The sequence below is a fragment of the Rhinoderma darwinii genome, unplaced genomic scaffold (assembly GCF_050947455.1).
Source record: "Rhinoderma darwinii isolate aRhiDar2 unplaced genomic scaffold, aRhiDar2.hap1 Scaffold_671, whole genome shotgun sequence".
In the NCBI taxonomy this organism is placed as follows: Eukaryota; Metazoa; Chordata; class Amphibia; order Anura; family Rhinodermatidae; genus Rhinoderma; species Rhinoderma darwinii.
This window is the reverse complement of record NW_027464229.1, coordinates 78647-103709: the sequence shown is the minus strand read 5'-3', so window position 1 is coordinate 103709 and position 25063 is coordinate 78647. Positions and strand designations below refer to the sequence as shown.

The 25063-nt window shown below is 49.5% G+C and overlaps 1 protein-coding gene across 1 annotated transcript in view; it reads right to left on the bottom strand.

The window, feature by feature from the left end:
* The window catches only part of LOC142728077 (immunoglobulin superfamily member 3-like), a 37075-nt gene extending 12990 nt beyond the window's left edge, over positions 1-24085 (bottom strand). Inside the window, exons 1-6 of the mRNA XM_075849095.1 lie at positions 23981-24085; positions 23458-23590; positions 8482-8859; positions 3705-4112; positions 1895-2284; positions 571-972 (exon numbers count right to left, since the gene is read on the bottom strand). Of these exons, the coding sequence (XP_075705210.1) occupies positions 571-972; positions 1895-2284; positions 3705-4112; positions 8482-8859; positions 23458-23506 (1627 nt within the window). The 5' untranslated portion in view covers positions 23507-23590; positions 23981-24085. The remainder of the gene's footprint in view (positions 1-570; positions 973-1894; positions 2285-3704; positions 4113-8481; positions 8860-23457; positions 23591-23980) is intronic.
* Between the last annotated feature and the right edge of the window lie 978 nt (positions 24086-25063).

Here is a 25063-nt window from a genome sequence, read left to right as displayed (position 1 = left end):
GTTCTGCTATTACATCCTATAGAGGAGGCGGCCTCATTACCCTCATTACCTTGATTTCCCAAAACTGCTTAACACAAAGGAGATGGGACCAGGCGGAGATGGTGCCTCCTTTTCTCACGGGCCTTTAGCATAAGCTGCCCCTATGTCGCGTACACCCGTGCTTACACACAAATCACCTCCAGAGCTGCATCCAAATTCAGACTGCAGCTCTGATCTCACAAGACATCACGGCCCCTGAGTAATGAGAATGCAGTGCATTATGGGATTGCAGCTGTTAAGGGTGTCAGTCAGCTCCGTGCTGGGGGACTCCAAGTGGCAGCAACCAGGGGTGTAACTATAGGGGGTGCAGAGGTTGTGGTCGCTTCCTGATACCTTAGGAGACCCAAAAGGTCTTTGCCCCCCTATGAGGAGACCATTAGTATAAATGACATCTGACGGGGCCCTCTGAGATTCTGGAGCTTCAAGTTACTCAGCCAGCAGATATGTGGAGGCAGCTCTGGATGTGACTGGAGTAAATCCATCTGGTTACACGCATTACTCTGCGTCATTTGTACCCGGACTGTGACTCACCTAGAGAAGTAACATCCACGTTGGTCTTGGCGGACCTCTCACCCAGCCTCTGCCAGTCTCCGTCGTAGCTCGGCAGCCATTCTGTGACGCGGCATTCATATGAGCCGCCATCTTGGCGCTGACTGCTCTCCAGCTCCAGGGTGAAGGTGTCGGAGCCGGACCTCACCATCCGCAGACCTCCAGCACTGGCTCGCTCCCTGTACGCCTGACTTGCCCAGGTCACGCCGTCCCGATCTTGCTGGATCACCTCTCGTTGCCGGTTTTGTGCGTCTTGGAGGTGCCACGAGGCAGATATGCGGCTCTGCGGACCAAACAGCGAGGCCACCGAGCAAGTCAAGAAAATACGGGAGCCTTCCAAGACCGCGCTGGAGTTTACCACCACGGTGACTGTAACGGAGGTCCCTGCAAAAGAGCAAGATGAAGAACCATGAGAAAACCAAAGGAGGGTCCCCGGGTCAGAGATCCGGCCACAGGAGTAGCCCCAAAACCACACAGACAATCACATACCCCAGGGAGGACCGCCACGGTGGGGGTGGGCTCAGATGGGATGAGCCCCAAAACCACACAGACAATTATCACATACCCAGAGGGGAGGACCGCCACGGTGGGGGTGGGCTCAGAGGGAAGGACCGCCACGGTGGAGTGGGCTCAGAGGGAAGGACCGCCACGGTGGAGTGGGCTCAGAGGGAAGGACCGCCACGGTGGAGTGGGCTCAGAGGGAAGGACCGCCACGGTGGAGTGGGCTCAGAGGGAAGGACCGCCACGGTGGAGTGGGCTCAGAGGGAAGGACCGCCACGGTGGAGTGGGCTCAGAGGGAAGGACCGCCACGGTGGAGTGGGCTCAGAGGGAAGGACCGCCACGGTGGAGTGGGCTCAGAGGGAAGGACCGCCACGGTGGAGTGGGCTCAGAGGGAAGGACCGCCACGGTGGAGTGGGCTCAGAGGGAAGGACCGCCACGGTGGAGTGGGCTCAGAGGGAAGGACCGCCACGGTGGAGTGGGCTCAGAGGGAAGGAGCCCCAAAACCACACAGACAATCACCACATACCCAGAGGGGAGGAGCGCCACGGTGGGGTGGGCTCAGAGGCGAAGGACCGCCACGGTGGGGTGGTCTCAGAGGCGAAGGACCGCCACGGTGGGGTGGGCTCAGAGGGGAAGGACCGCCACGGTGGGGTGGGCTCAGAGGGGAAGGACCGCCACGGTGGGGTGGGCTCAGAGGGGAAGGACCGCCACGGTGGGGGCGGGCTCAGAGGGGAGGACTGCCACGGTGGGGGTGGGCTCAGAGGGGAGGACCGCCATGGTGAGGTGGACAGTGATGGTCACTTACTCAGAGGTGAGACCGTGATGGGAATGTTCTTTGGCCTCTTGCTGTCACGGTCCACCATCTCTCCGGACGCCGACCTCTCCCTCTCGGTCACCCTGCAGTTGTATTTGCCGCTGTCTTCTGGACGAAGCCGAAAGATCTTGAGGGAGAAGATGCTGTCACTGTCCCGGGCCACACGCAGCTCTCCACGACTCTCTCTCTGGCTGTAGTCTCCGGTCAGCGAGGAAACCCCCCCAGGGCTCAGACCGGCGATCACTGAACTGTTAAAAGCCCAGGACACAGCGAACGTGCGATCTGCAGCATTCTGAGCCTCAATGATGCACCGCAGCTCCGCGCCCTCCCCGGCGCTGTACGTACGACGGTCCGTCTCCAGACGCACATGAAATTCCTTGTCTATAGGGAAGAAACGGATCATGTAACGGTGACCAAGGTATAAAATATACGTATGGAAATAAAAATAACATTTTATATACAGGAACAGCTAAACCCTCTATTACTACTGACAACCAGCCTGTATATCATGTGTGAGAGGTTGTCACAGCTCCGCCCCCTGTTACTGACATCACTGATATATAATATAATTACACTGTGATCAGACATGAGATCCACACATCTTATATACAGTAACAGCTATTCATCTATTACTACTGACAACCAGCCTGTATATCATGTGTGAGAGGTTGTCACAGCCCCGCCCCGTCACTGACATCACTGATATATAATATAATTATACTGTGATCAGACATGAGATCCACACATCTTATATACAGTAACAGCTATTCATCTATTACTACTGACAACCAGCCTGTATATCATGTGTGAGAGGTTGTCACAGCCCCGCCCCCTGTTACTGACATCACTGATATATAATATAATTACACTGTGATCAGACATGAGATCCACACATCTTATATACAGTCACAGCTATTCATCTATTACTACTGACAACCAGCCTGTATGTCATGTGTGAGGTTGTCACAGCCCCGCCCCGTCACTGACATCACTGATATATAATATAATTACACTGTGATCATACATGAGATCCACACATCTTATATACAGTAACAGCTATTCATCTATTACTACTGACAACCAGCCTGTATATCATGTGTGAGAGGTTGTCACAGCCCCGCCCCCTGTTACTGACATCACTGATATATAATATAATTACATGTGATCAGACATGAGATCCACACATCTTATATACAGTAACAGCTATTCATCTATTACTACTGACAACCAGCCTGTATATCATGTGTGAGAGGTTGTCACAGCTCCGCCCCCTGTTACTGACATCACTGGACATCACTGATATATAATATAATTACATGCGATCAGACATGAGATCCACACATCTTATATACAGTAACAGCTATTCATCTATTACTACTGACAACCAGCCTGTATATCATGTGTGAGAGGTTGTCACAGCTCCGCCCCCTGTTACTGACATCACTGATATATAATATAATTACATTGTGATCAGACATGAGAGCCACACATCTTATATACAGTAACAGCTATTCATCTATTACTACTGACAACCAGCCTGTATATCATGTGTGAGAGGTTGTCACAGCCCCGCCCCCTGTTACTGACATCACTGATATATAATATAATTACATGTGATCAGACATGAGATCCACACATCTTATATACAGTAACAGCTATTCATCTATTACTACTGACAACCAGCCTGTATATCATGTGTGAGAGGTTGTCACAGCTCCGCCCCCTGTTACGAATGAATGGTACATGGGGTGGATTAGATCACGTGACAGGTTTATTATAGTTTTTTTCCTTCATGTTTCACCTGTTGTTTGGACGATGACCTCTGACCCCTCGGATTGCTTGCGTGTCATAGTAAACCAGGATCGGTCGGGGTCCTCGATCCACTCGGCTCCCTGGCAGAAGAACTCTCCTTGGTCTGGTGGCTGCAGGTTGTACACGGTAAGGCGGAAGGTGCTGTTCCCCACTTTATCTAACCGGACGTCCCCCACGGAGAAGCGTTGAGCGTAGGACGGCCCAGGGCTCAGGAGGAACTCTCGGGTCAGGGAGATGACCTCTTCGGTTTGTTCCCCATTCTTCCGGTACCAGGAGACGGAGAGGTGGGTGTGCTGGGTGCTGCTGTGGGACACCTCACAGGAGAGCTGCAAAGAGCCGCCCTCAACCTTCTGTAGGGTCTGAGCGGGGGACGAGACGAGTAGCGTGTCAGGAATCACTGCGGACAGAGGAGACCAGGTCAGAGAAGGTCTGGAACCAGACGAGGGCCCGAACATACAGACCAATCCTGAAGACGGGGTCACTAGCAAACAATATCCCCCATCACCAAACTATCTATACCCTGAAACCAAAGAATTCTCTCTATTACAAACAGTGAAGATCCTTAAAGGACAACTCCACCCGTAACATAGGATTTCTCTGGTGACAACCAGCCTCGTTATCATGACAAGGATGGAGAGGTTGTCACGGCCACGCCCTCCTACTAGCCGTCTAGTCTGTCCCCACAAGGATCCATCACTGCAGAGGATCCGATCACCCCCCAGTAATTACTCTGAACCCCATAATAGTGCACTAGAACATACAGCCGGCGTGTCAGGTGTGGGGGAGGGGTAAGGAAGGAAAAGACAGGACTAGGAGATGATAAAAATCAGGGGCCTGGAGGACTGGAGTGAGCGGATAATGAGGATGTAATCTGCTGTAATGTTTCAGCCTCACAGATCCGTCTTCATTTAATAAAGCAGAGAGGGGGGGGGGGGGGGGAAACCACCATTAACCTATAAACTGCCAGAACTGCAGCGAGAAAACAAAACGTCCTCCGCTCCCAGCCCTATGGTAGTTCTCTAATGAAAAGATCAGGCATCAGCTGCCAGATAGCCACATAAACAGGAGGGAAGGTGCCAAGGAGAAGGTACGGAGGAGGACCTGGGATCACATACACAGGAGGGAAGATACCAGGGAGAGGTTACAGGGGAGGACCTGGGATCACATACACAGGAGGCAAGATACCAGGGAGAGGTTACAGGGGAGGACCTGGGATCACATACACAGGAGGGAAGGTGGCAGGGAGAGGGCACAGAGGAGGACCTGGGATCACATACACAGGAGGGAAGGTGGCAGGGAGAGGGCACAGAGGAGGACCTGGGATCACATACACAGGAGGGAAGGTGGCAGGAAGAGGGTACAGAGGAGGACCTGGGATCACATAAACAGCAGGGAAGATACCAGGAAGAGGGTACAGGGGAGGACCTGAGATCACATACACAGGAAAGAAGGTGGCAGGGAGAGGGTACAGAGGAGGACCTGGGATCACATACACAGGAAAGAAGGTGGCAGGGAGAGGGTACAGAGGAGGACCTGGGATCACATACACAGGAGAGAATATACCAGGGAGAGGGTACAGAGGAGGACCTGGGATCATAAACACAGGAGAGAAGATACCAGGAGGGAAGGTGGCAGGGAGAGGGTACAGAGGAGGACCTGGGATCACATACACAGGAAAGAAGGTGGCAGGGAGAGGGCACAGAGGAGGACCTGGGATCACATACACAGGATGGAAGATACCAGGGAGAGGGTACAGAGGAGGACCTGGGATCACATACACAGGAGAGAATACACCAGGGAGAGGGTACAGAGGAGGAACTGGGATCACATACACAGGAGGGAAGATACCAGGGGAGAGAGTACAGAGGAGGACCTGGGATCACATACACAGGAGGGAAGATACTAGGGGAGAGAGTACAGAGGAGAACCTGGGATCACATACACAGGAGGGAAGATACCAGGGAGAGGTTCCAGGGGAGGACCTGGGATCACATACACAGGATAGAAGATACCAGGGAGAGGGTACAGAGGAGGACCTGGGATCACATACACAGGAGAGAAGATACCAGGGAGAGGTTCCAGGGGAGGACCTGGGATCACATACACATGAATGAAGGTGGCAGGGAGAGGGTACAGAGGAGGACCTGGGATCACATACACATGAATGAAGGTGGCAGGGAGAGGGTACAGAGGAGGACCTGGGATCACATACAAAGGATAGACGATACCAGGGAGAGGGTACAGAGGAGGACCTGGGATCACATACACAGGAGGGAAGATACCAGGGAGAGGGTACAGAGGAGGACCTGGGAATCACATACACAGGAGGGAAGATACCAGGGAGAGGGTACAGGGGAGGACCTGGGATCACATACACAGGATAGAAGATACCAGGGAGAGGTTACAGGGGAGGACCTGGGATCACATACACAGGAGAGAAAATACCAGGGAGAGGTTACAGGGGAGGACCTGGGATCTCATACACAGGATAGAAGATACCAGGGAGAGGGTACAGAGGAGGACCTGGGATCACATACACAGGAAAGAAGGTGGCAGGGAGAGGGTACAGAGGAGGACCTGGGATCACATACACAGGAGAGAATATACCAGGGAGAGGGTACAGAGGAGGACCTGGGATCACATACACAGGAGAGAAGATACCAGGAAGAGGGTACAGAGGAGGACCTGGGATCACATACAAAGGAGGGAAGATACCAGGGGAGAGGGTACAGGGGAGGACCTGGGATCACATACACAGGAGAGAAGATACCAGGAAGAGGGTACAGAGGAGGACCTGGGATCACATACAAAGGAGGGAAGATACCAGGGGAGAGGGTACAGGGGAGGACCTGGGATCACATACACAGGATAGAAGATACCAGGGAGAGGTTACAGGGGAGGACCTGGGATCACATACACAGGAGAGAAGATACCAGGGAGAGGGTACAGGGGAGGACCTGGGATCACATACACAGGAGAGAAGATACCAGGGAGAGGTTACAGGGGAGGACCTGGGATCACATACACAGGAGGGAAGATACCAGGGGAGAGGGTACAGAGGAGGACCTGGGATCACATACACAGGAGGGAAGATACCAGGGGAGAGGGTACAGAGGAGGAACTGGGATCACATACACAGGAGGGAAGATACCAGGGGAGAGGGTACAGAGGAGGACCTGGGATCACATACACAGGAGAGAAGATACCAGGGAGAGGGTACAGGGGAGGACCTGGGATCACATACACAGGAGGGAAGATACCAGGGAGACTGTACAGGGGAGGACCTGGGATCACATACACAGGAGAGAGCGTTGTACTACATCATAGACATCCAACAGTTCCTTGGCTCCTCCAGTATTATGTTTTTAGGGTTTACCTTATTATTGATGTATAATGACAAATGCTGCCAATTCCTTAATTTCTCACAATTATCAAGATCTCTGCTTGTTTTCAGTGAATGGGAACATTCTTCTCACAGCTGAGGTTTTGTTACAATTGTATCCGGTATACACGATCCTCTGTGAGGTAAACAGCCTGGACTCTAGACTGATACATTGTAACAGACTATTAAGACAGGAGAAAAACGTGTGATGCGATGTTAGGCCCCATGGACACGACCGTAAAATTACCGACCCATTCAGTTCTATTGCCCGCGGACGCCTTCCCTTATCGCTACGGATAGGTGTCCGGGCCGTAGAACTTTACATGTCCTATATTTTGGGCTGTGCTCTTACACTTTGTAAATGGTTACGGGCACGGCCGTGTGGATGAGGCGTTGAGCTCAGATTGTGTAGTATAAAACGCTCAGGCAGATTTTCAGTCTATGAATACAAAGATTCACTGTCAGCAAGTAGAGATCTTGAAAATGGTGGAAAGTAGACACCATTCATTAGAACATGACAGAACTGTCGGTTACAGGATGATTAATATTTCAGGAGCCGATGATCATGTTATATTTATCAGTATTACATCCCCCACACCGGTGAGAACATGCGGCTGGTGTGGGCACTGGTGTGGGCGCTGCTGTCACCCGCCTCGTTCAGGGCACTCTTCATTATCCCGGGGGGGGGGGTTCAGCCTGATCTACTCCAGCTGTCGGCCATCTGCCCCCCTCGTCTCTCACACCAGAGTCCCCCGAGCTTCACTCTAAAAGCCGCTGCCGGGAGTGGAAAGTGTTCCAGAAAATGTCCCATTAACTATTTATGTGCAAGCCGGGAAGCGTTGCACCGAGGGAGGGGGGAGAATCTCCCATCTATAGCCTGGGGGGCGTCAGTGATGAGCTACATGGAAAATCTCAGATTAGAGAATCCGGCGCTTCGCAGAGACCATTACCCGGCCCATTGTTCCCTGTATGACCTGGAGTGTAGACGCGGGACCCCCGCCGTCCTCTCTAATGGATCTTAATTACTTATAAATGTAGAAACCCTCTGCAGAAATCATCCGCTTGGAGCCTCCTCTTCCCCAGCGCCCCGCTCACATTAAGAGGTGGTCTGAGCGATGGCGACGCCGCCTCCGGCACCTTCTCTGCTGCGCCACCGACATGTCTCATGATTACTTCAGAACAAATGTGTCCGTGTAGAGCGGACGACGGAGAAAACCGCAATCAATAGCGGAGGCGTCAGGAGAAGGAGCCGGAACAGCGGAGCTGTAACCGGTCATACGGGAGGGGTAGTGCGGAGCCCCGGGGGTGAGCAGGATGGCCGAGCCTCAGTCCAGTACTGGGCCCTACATAGTGAGCCGTCACGGGCCCCGTCTGCAGCTCTTACCGCTCAGGTTGACCTTGGCGCTGTAGCTGCCGTAGAACTTGGGGTCGGTGTTGGGCGTGTGACATTCGTATTCTCCAGCGTCTCGTTCCTGCAGCTGGCGGATGTGTAGGGTGGTGCGGTCCCCCGTCACCCTCTCTATGGAGATGTCCCCATTTTGGACACGCTGGTTGTATATGGCGTAGGAGAAGGAAGGGTCTTGGGTGCTCACCATCTGGACCTCCCGGTCGGGGGCGGAGGGCAGGTAGATGGAGTACTGGAAGTTCTGCTCCGAAGGGCCCTGGTAGCCTTTAACCTGGCACCAGATGGTAACGTGAGAGCCCACGGTGCGGTACAGGGGCCCCTGCTGAATGGTCACCTCCCGCTGAGCCCAGGAGACACCTGTGAGGAGAACACAACATGGAGAATTATTTTCAATGCCAACACCAATCAGAGCGTTCACGTACCTTGAATATTACGCCAACATCTCGCCGCCAAACCGGTTTGCACAATGTAGTAGATGGATTAATACAGCGACACAGATTCCCTCATCATGAATCGCATTTCAATCCCACACATTTTCATTTACCAGCACATGAATACTCTGTGCCCACACAACAGATCTCAGACATGCCCAGATGCCAGCTCATCCCACCAGGTGTCATGGCGAATCCCAAGAGAACATATGCCGGGTGCAGAGCTATTCCTGTCCTCAGAGCCGAGCGGGTGCCAGGGCCTGGATACCGATGTGCAGATACCGCTCACTCCGTCATGGGTTAGAGGGCACCAGTATTCATGCCCATCTTAAGGCTCTTAAGGCGATACAGTGCCCATTAATGTTCCTAAATTTCCAGCGATAACGCGTATATGGAGAGGCAGGGCATATGTGGCTCCTGTATACAGTATTTGGGGAGGAATGCATCATATATGACTCCTGTATACGCCGTGTGTGGAGGGACGGGACATAGATGACTCCTGTATACGCCGTGTATAGGGGGATGGGTCATATAGGATTCCTGTATACGCTGTGTGTGGAGGGATGGGACATATATGGCTCCTGTATACGCCGTGTGTGGAGGGATGGGACATATATGGCTCCTGTATACGCCGTGTGTGGAGGGATGGGACATATATGGCTCCTGTATACGCCGTGTGTGGAGGGATGGGACATATATGGCTCCTGTATACGCCGTGTGTGGAGGGACGGGACATATAGGACTCCTGTATACGCCGTGTGTGGAGGGATGGGACATATAGGACTCCTGTACACGCTGTGTATAGGGGGATGGGTCATATATGATTCCTGTATAAGCCATGTGTGGAGGGATGGGACATATATGGCTCCTGTATACGCCGTGTGTGGAGGGATGGGACATATATGACTCCTGTATACGCCGTGTGTGGAGGGACAGGTCATATATGACTCCTGTATACGCCGTGTGTGGAGGGACAGGTCATATATGACTCCTGTATACGCCGTGTGTTGAGGGACGGGACATATAGGACTCCTGTATATGCCGTGTGTTGAGGGACGGGACATATAGGACTCCTGTACACACCGTGTATAGGGGATGTGATATATATGATTCCTGTATACGCGGTGTATAGGGGATGGGACATATATGACTCCTGTATACGCCGTGTATAGGGGGATGGGACATATATGACTCCTGTATACGCCGTGTATAGGGGGATGGGACATATATGACTCCTGTATACGCCGTGTATAGGGGGATGGGACATATATGACTCCTGTATACGCCGTGTATAGGGGGATGGGACATATATGACGTAGCGGTGACCAGGAGACAACACGACCTCACACACTGAAGGACATAAATTCCTCTGTTTGTGAAGGTTCCTGTGCACCTCCCCCACCCTGACAGCTGGATGTGAGAGGGGGGCTACAATACAAGGACCAGCAGCGCCCACCCTGTCACACCCCAGTCTACACAAGAGGATGAGGAAGAAAACCACACAACACGCAGGACGACGACGCGGATCATTCGCTGCAGAGATTCATCAATACGAGGCAGGAACGTACCAAATTATTATTAATATGACGCCAAACAAAAAGGTCCTCCTTCCCCACGAGGAGACGAGCACTAGAAATTAAGTTGATAGTTGGGGGCCCCGGTTACAGGTTTTGCTTCGGGGTCCAAAAGCAACAATTTACATTTCTGCATCTAAAACACTAAAAACTCGCTGCACGGAACGTGGGACTGAATCTTGTGATCAAATTGTCGCACATTGTTTTATGCAACAGACGCAAAACAATAAAACTCATCAGTGAGAAGAACCTCAAATATAAGGAAATACAGACCCTAAACACGAGGGAGGAGGGCGGGCGAGGAGACCCCGAACACGAGGGAAGAGGGCGGGCGAGGAGACCCCGAACACGAGGGAGGAGGGCGAGCGAGGAGACCCCCGAACACGAGGGAGGAGTTCGGGCGAGGAGACCCCGAACACGAGCGAGGAGGGCGAGCGAGGAGACCCCGAACACGAGCGAGGAGGGCGAGCGAGGAGACCCCGAACACGAGGGAGGAGGGCGAGCGAGGAGACCCCGAACACGAGGGAGGAGTTCGAGCGAGGAGACCCCGAACACGAGGGAGGAGTTCGAGCGAGGAGACCCCCGAACACGAGGGAGTATTTCGAGCGAGGGGACCCCGAACACGAGGGAGGAGTTCGAGCGAGGATACTACCGAACACGAGGGAGGAGTTCGAGCGAGGAGACCCCCGAACACGAGGGAGGAGTTCGAGCGAGGAGACCCCCGAACACGAGGGAGGAGTTCGAGCGAGGAGACCCCCGAACACGAGGGAGGAGTTCGAGCGAGGAGACCCCCGAACACGAGGGAGGAGTTCGAGCGAGGAGACCCCCGAACACGAGGGAGGAGTTCGAGCGAGGAGACCCCCGAACACGAGGGAGGAGTTCGAGCGAGGAGACCCCCGAACACGAGGGAGGAGGGCGAGCGAGGAGACCCCCGAACACGAGGGAGGAGGGCGAGCGAGGAGACCCCGAACACGAGGGAGGAGGGCGGGCGAGGAGACCCCGAACACGAGGGAGGAGGGCGGGCGAGGAGACCCCGAACACGAGGGAGGAGGGCGGGCGAGGAGACCCGAACACGAGGGAGGAGGGCGGGCGAGGAGACCCCGAACACGAGGGAGGAGGGCGGGCGAGGAGACCCCGAACACGAGGGAGGAGGGCGAGCGAGGAGACCCCGAACACGAGGGAGGAGGGCGAGCGAGGAGACCCCGAACACGAGGGAGGAGGGCGAGCGAGGAGACCCCGAACACGAGGGGGGGGTGAGGGAGGACACGGAGACCCCGAACACGAGGGGGGGTGAGGGAGGACACGGAGACCCCGAACACGAGGGGGGGTGAGGGAGGACACGGAGACCCCGAACACGAGGGGGGGGTGAGGGAGGACACGGAGACCCCGAACACGAGGGGGGGTGAGGGAGGACACGGAGACCCCGAACATGAGGGGGGGGGTGAGGAAGGACACGGAGACCCCGAACATGAGGGGGGGGGTGAGGGAGGACACGGAGACCCTGAACATGAGGGGGGGGGGGTGAGGGAGGACACGGAGACCCTGAACATGAGGGGGGGGGGGGTGAGGGAGGACACGGAGACCCTGAACATGAGGGGGGGGGTGAGGGAGGACATGGAGACCCCGAACACGAGGGAGGAGGGCGAGCGAGGAGACCCTGAACACGAGGGAGGAGGGCGAGGAGACCCTGAACATCTGGGGGGGGGGGGGTGAGGGAGGACATGGAGACCCTGAACATGAGGGGGGGGGGGGTGAGGGAGGACATGGAGACCCTGAACACGAGGGAGGGGGGATGAGGAAGGACATGGAGACCCTGAACACGAAGGAGGGGAAGGGTGAGGAAGGACATGGAGACCCTGAATATAAGGTGGTTGGGGAAGAACATGCAGATGTGAAGCAGCGGACCCTGAACATGGCACACGGGATATGATGAATACACGTGGTGACAGGCGATACATCCGGTTACTCAGCAGTTAGACCGGTTCTATCATGAATGAAGAAATCATCTCCTCGCCCCAGGGGCACAGAGCTGACATATACCCACCAGTGTGACGCGGCCCACCCATGACCTGGACACCGGAACACATGACGCAGACAATTTACCCTGTGTGAGAATTTTTACTGGAACTTGAGCGTGTCCTCAGATGTAACGTCGTCCTCCCGTGAGAAGTCCGACTACAGTAAAAAGCCAAGACGTCAATCCTACAAAAACAAACAGATCTCATCCAATCAGAACGAGACGTGGCTACAATATCACCCAAGAAAATCTCCAAAACAATATAAAATCGCTAAAATCTCATTCAATTCCAAAACCAGTGTAAAGTAGAAGGTGGAGGAGGTGGTGGAGAAGAAGGAAATGGAGAAGAAGAAGAAGAAGAAGAAGAAGAAGAAGAAGAAGAAGAAGAAGATGGAGAAGAAGAAGGAGAAGGGAGGAGGTGGTGGAGAAGAAGGAGAAGGTGGAGAAGAAGAAGGAGAAGGGAGAAGGTGGTGGAGAAGAAGGAGAAGGTGGAGAAGAAGAAGGAGAAGGGAGAAGGTGGTGGAGAAGAAGGAGAAGGTGGAGAAGAAGAAGGAGAAGGGAGAAGGTGGTGGAGAAGAAGGAGAAGGTGGAGAAGAAGAAGAAGGAGAAGGGAGAAGGTGGTGGAGAAGGGAGAAGGTGGTGGAGAAGAAGGAGAAGGTGGAGAAGAAGAAGGAGAAGGGAGAAGGTGGTGGAGAAGAAGGTGGAGAAGAAGAAGGAGAAGGGAGAAGGTGGTGGAGAAGAAGGAGAAGGTGGAGAAGAAGGAGAAGGTGGAGAAGAAGAAGGAGAAGGTGGAGAAGAAGAAGGAGAATGGAGAAGGTGGTGGAGAAGAAGGAGAAGGTGGAGAAGAAGAAGGAGAAGGGAGAAGGTGGTGGAGGAGAAGGTGGAGAAGAAGGAGAAGGGAGAAGGTGGTGGAGAAGAAGGAGAAGGGAGAAGGTGGTGGAGAAGAAGGAGAAGGTGGAGAAGAAGGAGAAGGAGGAGGTTGTAGTGGAGAAGAAGAAGGGAGAAGGTGGAGAAGGAGAAGGGGGAGAAGGAGAAGGGAGAAAGTGGAGAAGAAGAAGGAGAAGGGAGGAGGTGGTGGAGAAGAAGAAGGGAGAAGGTGGAGAAGGAGAAGGGAGAAGGTGGAGAAGGAGAAGGGAGAAAGTGGAGAAGGAGAAGGGAGAAAGTGGAGAAGGAGAAGGGAGAAAGTGGAGAAGGAGAAGGGAGAAAGTGGAGAAGAAGAAGGAGAAGGGAGGAGGTGGTGGAGAAGAAGAAGAAGAAGGGAGAAGGTGGAGAAGAAGAAGGAGAAGAAGGAGAAGGAGGAGGTGGTGGAGAGAGAAGAAGGGAGAAGAAGGAGAAGGGAGGAGGTGGTGGAGAAGAAGAAGGGAGAAGAAGAAGGGAGAAGGTGGAGAAGGAGAAGGGAGAAGGAGGAGAAGAAGTAGAAGGTGGAGTAGAAGGTGGAGAAGCTTCAGTCTAGGGAACACCTTTCCAACCAGCCACGTGTGGTTACCTCTGCAGTTGTCAGAGCCGTTAGCGCCAAGTCTGACACCTCTAGGGTCTAACCCGCATCTGCCCCCACATGTAAGACAACCTGCCCAGGGGTGGAGAGATTATAGAGCGGTCATTCTTCTACCTCCGTCAAATCTTATGGTTTGGACTGAGACTTCTAATAAAATTAGCAATTTGATGAAAATGTTGGGAATTTTGTATTTTCTTAGTAGTGCGAAAACCCCCCGAGAGTTGTTACCCCGATCAATAAGATCGCCCATTGTTAAACCTTTGTTGGTCCACCAGAGACATTAGGGGGGGGGGGGGTGTCCGGATTCTGAAATACTGGGGCAGCCGGCTCGTGGGCACTTCGTACGTAACATGTCCTATATGGAAAGAAAACGGGAGTGGGCGGGGCACAATCAGAAAGAAAACAACATAAAAAGTCGTTATTTATAGGTTTTAAAGCAGGTAGGGAACGTGTACGGGGAGAACTGGAAGAATTCAGGGAACATATTCACTTTAGAGACGCTGTTTTTCATAACTAGGCGACAGACTGGACCATCCACAGATCCCAGGGATCGCCCTCAGCAAGGGGGTAAATAGCCCCATAGAGGGAAAGTATAGTAGGGGCTAATCGTCTTATCTAGCTTTCCACAGACTATGAATTAGGTTTGAAGAGCGACACCCCCTCCCATCTGCCCCGGCTGTGTCAGTCTTCACTGCGGTTCTAGCATTCTGTTCCTGATGCAGGAATCTCAGGATGAACAGAGCTGTAGGTCCCTCTTGGACAGTGGATCGCTGCGGAGCGGGAGAACGGACGATATACAAGATGAATCTAGGAGAAAAGTCCTTGATCATCATCCATAACAACGCTGCGTCTGTGGCCGGGGTCCAGCACATGTTATACGTGGATCCGGCGCGGTTACGTAACGCCATGCAAGCACTGGCAGCACACGAGGACCTTGCACCCTGCAGCGAGCGCGGCTTTAATGCAGCAATTACAAGCTCTGTGCATTATTATTACACATCTCACACCATTCATTACCACAACACGAACACGGATCGGCGCCCGGTGCCGGGGGAACCATCAGCCGTCACCATGGCAACCCCGAGCGCAGGCTTCAGCCCTGCGTCATTCCAGAAAAAAGCTCAGAGACTAATAGGTAATTTGATTTTATCAGAATGTAAAGAAGAAAAAAGCTGAAAGATAGAAAGATGGGGGAGGGGACGGCGGCGGCACCAGCGCCGCTCGCACCGCAGAGCCAAAACTTGGTGGATTATTCCGGCGCCGCGTTCAATAGAACAATCCCAGAGAGAACGTAAGAGGCTTGTACAATGTAATCAGCGAGGGACGGCGAGCCGGGATCAGCTTACGGGGGAGGGGGCAGACACGAGACTCAATAATACAAAATAATCACCGCAAAGCAGGGGGGGGGGGGGTTAACATGGCGGCAGCTGCTGCGTCACCTGTACCGGCAGGCGTTACTATTATTCTGAGAGATACACCGGAGCAGCCGCCGCAATGGAGGCCGCCACGTGCTGCGCTGTATGATGTATTGGACGCGTCTTATTGGCCGCTGATGGTGATGACATCACAACTTGTACCGGTTATAATAATTTACTAGAGAATAATGAACAGAAGAAGAAATAATTCTCCAGATAAGGATGTGGATTCCTCGTATGTTACCGTACGGCGCCCTCCGACTCACATACATCACCCCATCCGCCCGGGACACGGATGTAACAGCCGGCGCTTCCATACATTAGACCCCATCAAAAATTCATGACCCAACTGAGGCCGATCGATTTTACACGCAAAGCGTTTTAGGCGAAATAAACGAAAATCTTCCCTCAGCGCCAAACAGACCCCGAAGAGGTCACATGACCAAAATCCAACCGCCAAAAGTACAGAAACAAACAAATCCACACCGCCAAAGATAACGCAGTCATTGTATATAAGAGATGAAGCCTAAGTTATAGCAGATGAACAATTATATACAGAACATACCCGGGTTATACCAGCATGCCCCATATCACTATATACAAGAAGATGTATAACTTATACCAGCTGTACATATATAATTATATACAGAAGATGCCCAGGTTATACCAGCATGCTCCATATCACTATATACAAGAAGATGTATAACTTATACCAGCTGTACATATATAATTATATACAGAAGATGCCCAGGATATACCAGCATGTTCCATATCACTATATACAAGAAGATGTATAACTTATACCAGCTGTACATATATAATTATATACAGAAGATACCCAGGTTATACCAGCATGCTCCATATCACTATATACAAGTAGATGTATAACTTATACCAGCTGTACATATATAATTATATACAGAAGATACCCAGGTTATACCAGCATGCTCCATATCACTATATACAGAAGATACCCAGGTTATACCAGCATGCTCCATATCACTATATACAAGAAGATGTATAACTTATACCAGCTGTACATATATAATTATATGCAGAAGACACCCAGGTTATACCAGCATGCTCCATATCACTATATACAAGAAGATGTATAACTTATACCAGCTGTACATATATAATTATATACAGAAGATGCCCAGGTTATACCGGCATGCTCCATATCACTATATACAAGAAGATGTATAACTTATACCAGCTGTACATATATAATTATATACAGAAGATGCCCAGGTTATACCAGCATGCTCCATATCACTATATACAAGAAGATGTATAACTTATACTAGCTGTACATATATAATTATATACAGAATATACCCAGGTTATATCAGCATGCCCCATATCACTATATACAAGAAGATGTATAACTTATACCAGCTGTACATATATAATTATATACAGAAGATACCCAGGTTATACCAGCATGCTCCATATCACTATATACAAGAAGATGTATAACTTATACCAGCTGTACATATATAATTATATACAGAAGATACCCAGGTTATACCAGCATGCCCCATATCACTATATACAAGAAGATGTATAACTTATACCAGCTGTACATATATAATTATATACAGAAGATGCCCAGGTTATACCAGCATGCCCCATATCACTATATACAAGAAGATGTATAACTTATACCAGCTGTACATATATAATTATATACATAAGATACCCAGGTTATACCAGAATGCTCCATATCACTATATACAAGAAGATGTATAACTTATACCAGCTATACATATATAATTATATACAGAAGATACCCAGGTTATACCAGCATGCTCCATATCACTATATACAAGAAGATGTGTAACTTATACCAGCTGTACATATATAATTATATACAGAAGATACCCAGGTTATACCAGCATGCTCCATATCACTATATACAAGAAGATGTATAACTTATACCAGCTGTACATATATAATTATATACAGAAGATACCCAGGTTATACCAGCATGCTCCATATCACTATATACAAGAAGATGTATAACTTATACCAGCTGTACATATATAATTATATACAGACGATACCCAGGTTATACCAGCATGCTCCATATCACTATATACAAGAAGATGTAGAACTTATACCAGCTGTACATATATAACTATATACAGAAGATACCCAGGTTATACCAGCATGATCCATATCACTATATACAAGAAGATGTATAACTTATACCAGCTGTACATATATAATTATATACAGAAGATGCCCAGGTTATACCAGCATGCTCCATATCCCTATATACAAGAAGATGTATAACTTATACCAGCTGTACATATATAATTATATACAGGAGATACCCAGGTTATACCAGCATGCTCCATATCACTATATACAAGAAGACGTATAACTTATACCAGCTGTACATATATAATTATATACAGGAGATACCCAGGTTATACCAACATGCTCCATATCACTATATACAAGAAGATGTATAACTTATACCAGCTGTACATATATAATTATATACAGAAGATACCCAGGTTATACCAGCATGCTCCATATCACTATATACAGAAGATGTATAACTTATACCAGCTGTACATATATAATTATATACAGGAGATACCCAGCTTATACCAGCATGCTCCATATCACTATATACAGGAAGATGTATAACTTATACCAGCTGTGCATATATAATTATATACAGAAGATACCCAGGTTATACCAGCATGCTCCATATCACTATATACAAGAAGATGTATAACTTATACCAGCTGTACATATATAATTATATACAGAAGATACCCAGGTTATACCAGCATGCTCCATATAACTATATACAAGAAGATGTATAACTTATACCAGCTGTACATATATAATTATATACAGAAGATGCCCAGGTTATACCAGCATGCTCCATATCACTATATACAAGAAGATGTATAACTTATACCAGCTGTACATATATTATTATATACAGGAGATACCCAGGTTATACCAGCATGCTCAATATCACTATATACAAGAAGATGTATAACTTAAACCAGCTGTACATATATAATTATATACAGAAGATACCCAGGTTATACCAGCATGCTCCATATCACTATATACAGGAAGATATATAACTTGTACCAGCTGTACATATATAATTATATACAGGAGATACCCAGGTTATACCAGCATGCTCCATATCACTATATACAAGATGTATAACTTATACCAGCTGTACATATATAATTATATACAGAAGATACCCAGGTTATACCAGTATGCTCCATATCACTGTATATAGAAGATGTATAACTTATACCAGCTATACATATATAATTATATACAGAAGATACCCAGGTTATACCGGCATGCTCCATATCACTATATACAAGAAGATGTATAACTTATACCAGCTGTATATATATAATTATATACAGAAGATACCCTGGTTATACCAGCATGCTCCATATCACTATATACAAGAAGATGTATAACTTATACCAGCTGTACATATATAATTATATACAGAAGATACCCAGGTTATACCAGCATGCTCCATATCACTATATACAAGAAGATGTATAACTTATACCAGCTGTACACATATAATTATATACAGAAGATACCCAGGTTATACCAGTATGCTCCATATCACTGTATATAGAAGATGTATAACTTATACCAGCTATACATATATAATTATATACAGAAGATACCCAGGTTATACCGGCATGCTCCATATCACTATATACAAGAAGATGTATAACTTATACCAGCTGTATATATATAATTATATACAGAAGATACCCAGGTTATACCAGCATGCTCCATATCACTATATACAAGAAGATGTATAACTTATACCAGCTGTACATATATAATTATATACAGAAGATACCCAGGTTATACCAGCATGCTCCATATCACTATATACAGGAAGATGTATATCTTATACCAGCTGTACATATATAATTATATACAGAACATACCCGGGTTATACCAGCATGCTCCATATCATTATATACAGGAAGATGTATAACTTATACCAGCTGTACATATATAATTATATACAGAAGATACCCAGGTTATACCAGCATGCTCCATATCACTATATACAGGAAGATGTATAACTTATACCAGCTGTGCATATATAATTATATACAGAAGATACCGAGGTTATACCAGCTGTACATATATAATTATATACAGAACATACCCGGGTTATACCAGCATGCTCCATATCATTATATACAGGAAGATGTATAACTTATACCAGCTGTACATATATAATTATATACAGAAGATACCCAGGTTATACCAGCATGCTCCATATCACTATATACAAGAAGATGTATAACTTATACCAGCTGTACATATATAATTATATACAGAAGATACACAGGTTATACCAGCATGCTCCATATCACTATATACAAGAAGATGTATAACTTATACCAGCTGTACATATATAATTATATACAGAAGATACCCAGGTTATACCAGCATGCTCCATATCACTATATACAAGAAGATGTATAACTTATACCAGCTGTACATATATAATTATATACAGAAGATGCCCAGGTTATACCAGCATGCTCCATATCACTATATACAAGAAGATGTATAACTTATACCAGCTGTACATATATAATTATATACAGAAGATACCCAGGTCATACCAGCATGCTCCATATCACTGTATACAAGAAGATGTATAACTTATACCAGCTGTACATATATAATTATATACAGGAGATACCCAGGTTATACCAGCATGCTCCATATCACTATATACAAGAAGATGTATAACTTATACCAGCTGTACATATATAATTATATACAGAAGATACCCAGGTTATACCAGCATGCTCCATATCACTATATACAAGAAGATGTATAACTTATATCAGCTGTACATATATAATTATATACAGAAGATACCCAGGTTATACCAGCATGCTCCATATCACTATATACAAGAAGATGTATAACTTATACCAGCTGTACATATATAATTATATACAGAAGATACCCAGGTTATACCAGCATGCTCCATATCACTATATACAGGAAGATGTATAACGTATACCAGCTGTACATATATAATTATATACAGAAGATACCCAGGTTATACCAGCATGCTCCATATCACTATATACAAGAAGATGTATAACTTATACCAGCTGTACATATATAATTATATACAGAAGATACCCAGGTTATACCAGCATGCTCCATATCACTATATACAAGAAGATGTATAACTTATACCAGCTGTACATATATAATTATATACAGAAGATACCTAGGTTATACCAGCATGCTCCATATCACTATATACAAGAAGATGTATAACTTATATCAGCTGTACATATATAATTATATACAGGAGATACCCAGGTTATACCAGCATGCTCCATATCACTATATACAAGAAGATGTATAACTTATACCAGCTGTACACATATAATTATATACAGAAGATACCCAGGTTATACCAGCATGCTCCATATCACTATATACAAGAAGATGTATAACTTATATCAGCTGTACATATATAATTATATACAGGAGATACCCAGGTTATATCAGCGTGGTGTAGCATGTAGTGAAGTTGTATAGGATGTATGTATGACATACGGTGATGTCGCTCTGGATAGGAGGATGACATCACTGTATATAATCAGTCTTGGCGCCTCCACGTACAGAGCAGCTTCTCTCGCAGGCAGTGTCCTATGGTCTCTCAGTATTAGGGTCCCGCTTCCTCTGTAACCAACATTTATTTCAGTTCAGGATTTGGGGTTACAGTCTGCGGGGGGAGAAGCAGCTGGATTCATGCACAGGGTGGTCTGTGGGGTAACACCTGCACAGTGAGCGCAGCGGTCGGCTCTGCAGTGCGGTGATATTTATGGGGACACAAGTAAACAGGATACTGGAAGCTTCACATCCCACTCAGTAAACATCCAGATCCTCCTTCCCATTAATCTCACTACCACTAAAATGTGCGCCAGCTAAGCCACAACTGCATGCTATGCCGCCAGCGAGGGGGGTCACGTGACCACAAGCCCACCCAACCAGCGAAGAGGGGGGTCACGTGACCACAAGCCCACCCAACCAGCGAAGAGGGGGTCACGTGACCACAAGCCCACCCAACCAGCGAAGAGGGGGTCACGTGATCACAAGCCCAGCCCACCAGCGAAGAGGGGATCACGTGACCACAAGCGCACCCAATCAGCGAAGAGGGGGGTCACGTGACTACAAGCCCACCCAACCAGTGACGAGGGGGTCACGTGACTACAAGCCCACCCAACCAGCGATGAGGGGGGTCACGAGACTACAAGCCCACCCAACCAGCGAAGAGGGGGGGTCACGTGACCACAAGCCCACCCCACCAGCGAGGGGGTCACCATGGTAGGATTAGGTGAGGTTGTGGTGGGTACAAGTAGCTCATGTTCTGGCACTGAAGGTCCTGGCCTCAGGGGTTTGTTGGGGTGGGGTGGGGGTAATAACAGATGTGTGGGGGGGGGGGTGACAGAATCAGTGACTCAACCTCTGTAAATCAGCGCTGCGCTCACAGATTAACCCTTCCTGTGCCAGGCCCTGTAACAGCACATTAACCCTTCTGCAGGAAGCTACAGAGCACCGGGCACCCACATTAACCTCTCTTATGCCCGGGACCTGCCAGAGAGTCCCACACTAGTGCCAGGTATCTTTAACCCCTCGAAACATATGACCAGGGGTCCATTTTAACCATGTAATTGCCTTCAAGGAGGAGAGAGACCGTCCATAGAGTCACCACTAACAGCAGAGACAGAATGCGCAATGTAAACAGAAGCCACGGACAAAGACATCTGCCCCGCCAGTGCCAGCCTCTCCCCCGCCAGTCCAGGATAAACCCCGCCAGTGCCAGCCTCTCCCCCGCCAGTCCAGGATAAACCCCGCCAGTGCCAGCCTCTCCCCCACCAGTCCAGGATAAACCCTGCCAGTGCCAGCCTCTCCCCCGCCAGTCCAGGATAAACCCCGCCAGTTCCAGCCTCTCCCCCGCCAGTCCAGGATAAACCCCGCCAGTGCCAGCCTCTCCCCCGCCAGTCCAGGATAAACCCCGCCAGTGCCAGCCTCTCCCCCGCCAGTCCAGGATAAACCCCGCCAGTGCCAGCCTCTCCCCCACCAGTCCAGGATAAACCCTGCCAGTGCCAGCCTCTCCCCCGCCAGTCCAGGATAAACCCCGCCAGTTCCAGCCTCTCCCCCGCCAGTCCAGGATAAACCCCGCCAGTGCCAGCCTCTCCCCCGCCAGTCCAGGATAAACCCCGCCAGTTCCAGCCTCTCCCCCGCCAGTCCAGGATAAACCCCGCCAGTGCCAGCCTCTCCCCCGCTAGTCCAGGATAAACCCCGCCAGTGCCAGCCTCTCCCCCGCTAGTCCAGGATAAACCCCGCCAGTGCCAGCATCTGCCCCGCCAGTCCAGGATAAACTCCGCCAGTTCCAGCCTCTCCCCCGCCAGTCCAGGATAAGCCCCGCCAGTGCCAGCCTCTCCCCCGCCAGTCCAGGATAAACCCCGCCAGTGCCAGCATCTGCCCCGCCAGTCCAGGATAAACCCCGCCAGTGCCAGCATCTGCCCCACCAGTCCAGGATAAACCCCGTCAGTGCCAGCATCAGCCCCACCAGTCCAGGATAAACCCCGCCAGTACCAGCCTCTGCCCCGCCAGTCCAGGATAAACCCCGCCAGTACCAGCCTCTGCCCCGCCAGTCCAGGATAAACCCCGCCAGTACCAGCCTCTGCCCCGCCAGTCCAGAATAAACCCCGCCAGTGCCAGCATCTGTCCCGCCAGTCCAAGAGTAATCCTGTCTGTGCCAGCATCTGCCCCACCAGTCCAGGATAAACCCCACCAGTGCCAGCATCTGCCCTGCCAGTCCGGGATAAACCCCACAAGTGCCAGCATCTGCCCCGCCAGTCCAAGATTAACCCTGTCTGTGCCAGCAGCATCTAGTCCATCCCTGACCTCTGCTTGTCTGTTCAGAGACTCTTTCCGGAGAACTTACCTACAGCCAGGACCCCAGTAAGGAGAAGCCAGATGCCCGGGCAGCCCATGTTGTGTGTGGTCACAGTGCCATGTGTGTCCTGTAATCACAGCCTCGAACCTCAGGAGGTCACAGCGGGCGGAACCCCTCAATCCTAAGGGACAAAGGGGAGCAGATGGTGAGCGGGGGCCCGGACACATGACACCCACAACAACACAACCAGACACACACCCTGCCAGTCCCCACATGTGGCACAACAAGGTACCCTCCACCGGTACAAATACACAATACACAGACATCACACACACACGCACACAACAAAACAAATATACACACAATACACAGACATCACACACACCATATATACACAATACACTATCACACACACACACACACACCATGTACCATCCCTGCACCAAACGCAACAGATGACAAATATATACAATGTATCATATCCTCTAATGTAGACACAATACACTTATATGTACAATGTAATAGACACAGATATAGCTATACATATACACACACACAGTAATATACACACCCTGCTCGCAGCTCTCTCAACATCCACAGATCAAGGAGACTCAATACCAACTGACAATGAAATCCCAACCAAACAGCCCCACCTCTAGACAGCCCCAACAAGAGACAGCCCCCAACCCAGCCCATACCAAGAGACAGCCCAACCCTCTAAACACTCCCATAGCACTGCTATAATAATCCACCCCTCCCAACAAGACAACCTACAGCCCTCCAAGAGACAGCCCTAATCCCCCATGAGACATCACACCTGTAGGATGGACAGCCCCGACCCAGGACAGTCTTATCAGGGAACAGTCAGAACCCCTACAATGGACAGTCCCAATATAACAATAGACTGTTCAGACCTCACCCCAGACTGTATCAGCCAGCACAAAGAGACCTCCAGCCCGGGGCCGTCACAGACAGCAGGGGACCCCAGCGCAAGAACATATAGGGGGCATCATAGAGCACCCCCTATATGTCACCCCGGGTAATTGTCAGATACATGAGCTCAGTCCCTTCCATGTAATCTAATAGACAGTAGAGAGCGGCTTATAAAGTGGCAGTGCCCCCCAATCTAATGGACCCCCGTGTAACCCCACATATAGAATATCTACCCCAGACAGAGACTCACCTGAGAGACAACCCAGGAACTAAGAGACATCAACACCTGAGAGACAGCCCAGGAACTAAGAGACATCAACACCTAAGAGACAGCCCAGGAACTAAGAGACATCAACACCTGAGAGACAGCCCAGGAACTAAGAGACATCAACACCTGAGAGACAGCCCAGGAACTAAGAGACATCAACACCTGAGAGACAGCCCAGGAACGAAGAGACATCAACACCTAAGAGACAGCCCAGGAACTAAGAGACATCAACACCTGAGAGACAGCCCAGGAACTAAGAGACATCAACACCTAAGAGACAGCCCAGGAACTAAGAGACATCAACACCTGAGAGACAGACCAGGAACTAAGAGACATCAACACCTAAGAGACAGCCCAGGAAATATGAGACATCAACACCTGAGAGACAGCCCAGGAACTAAGAGACATCAACACATGAGAGACAGCCCAGGAACTAAGAGACATCAACACCTG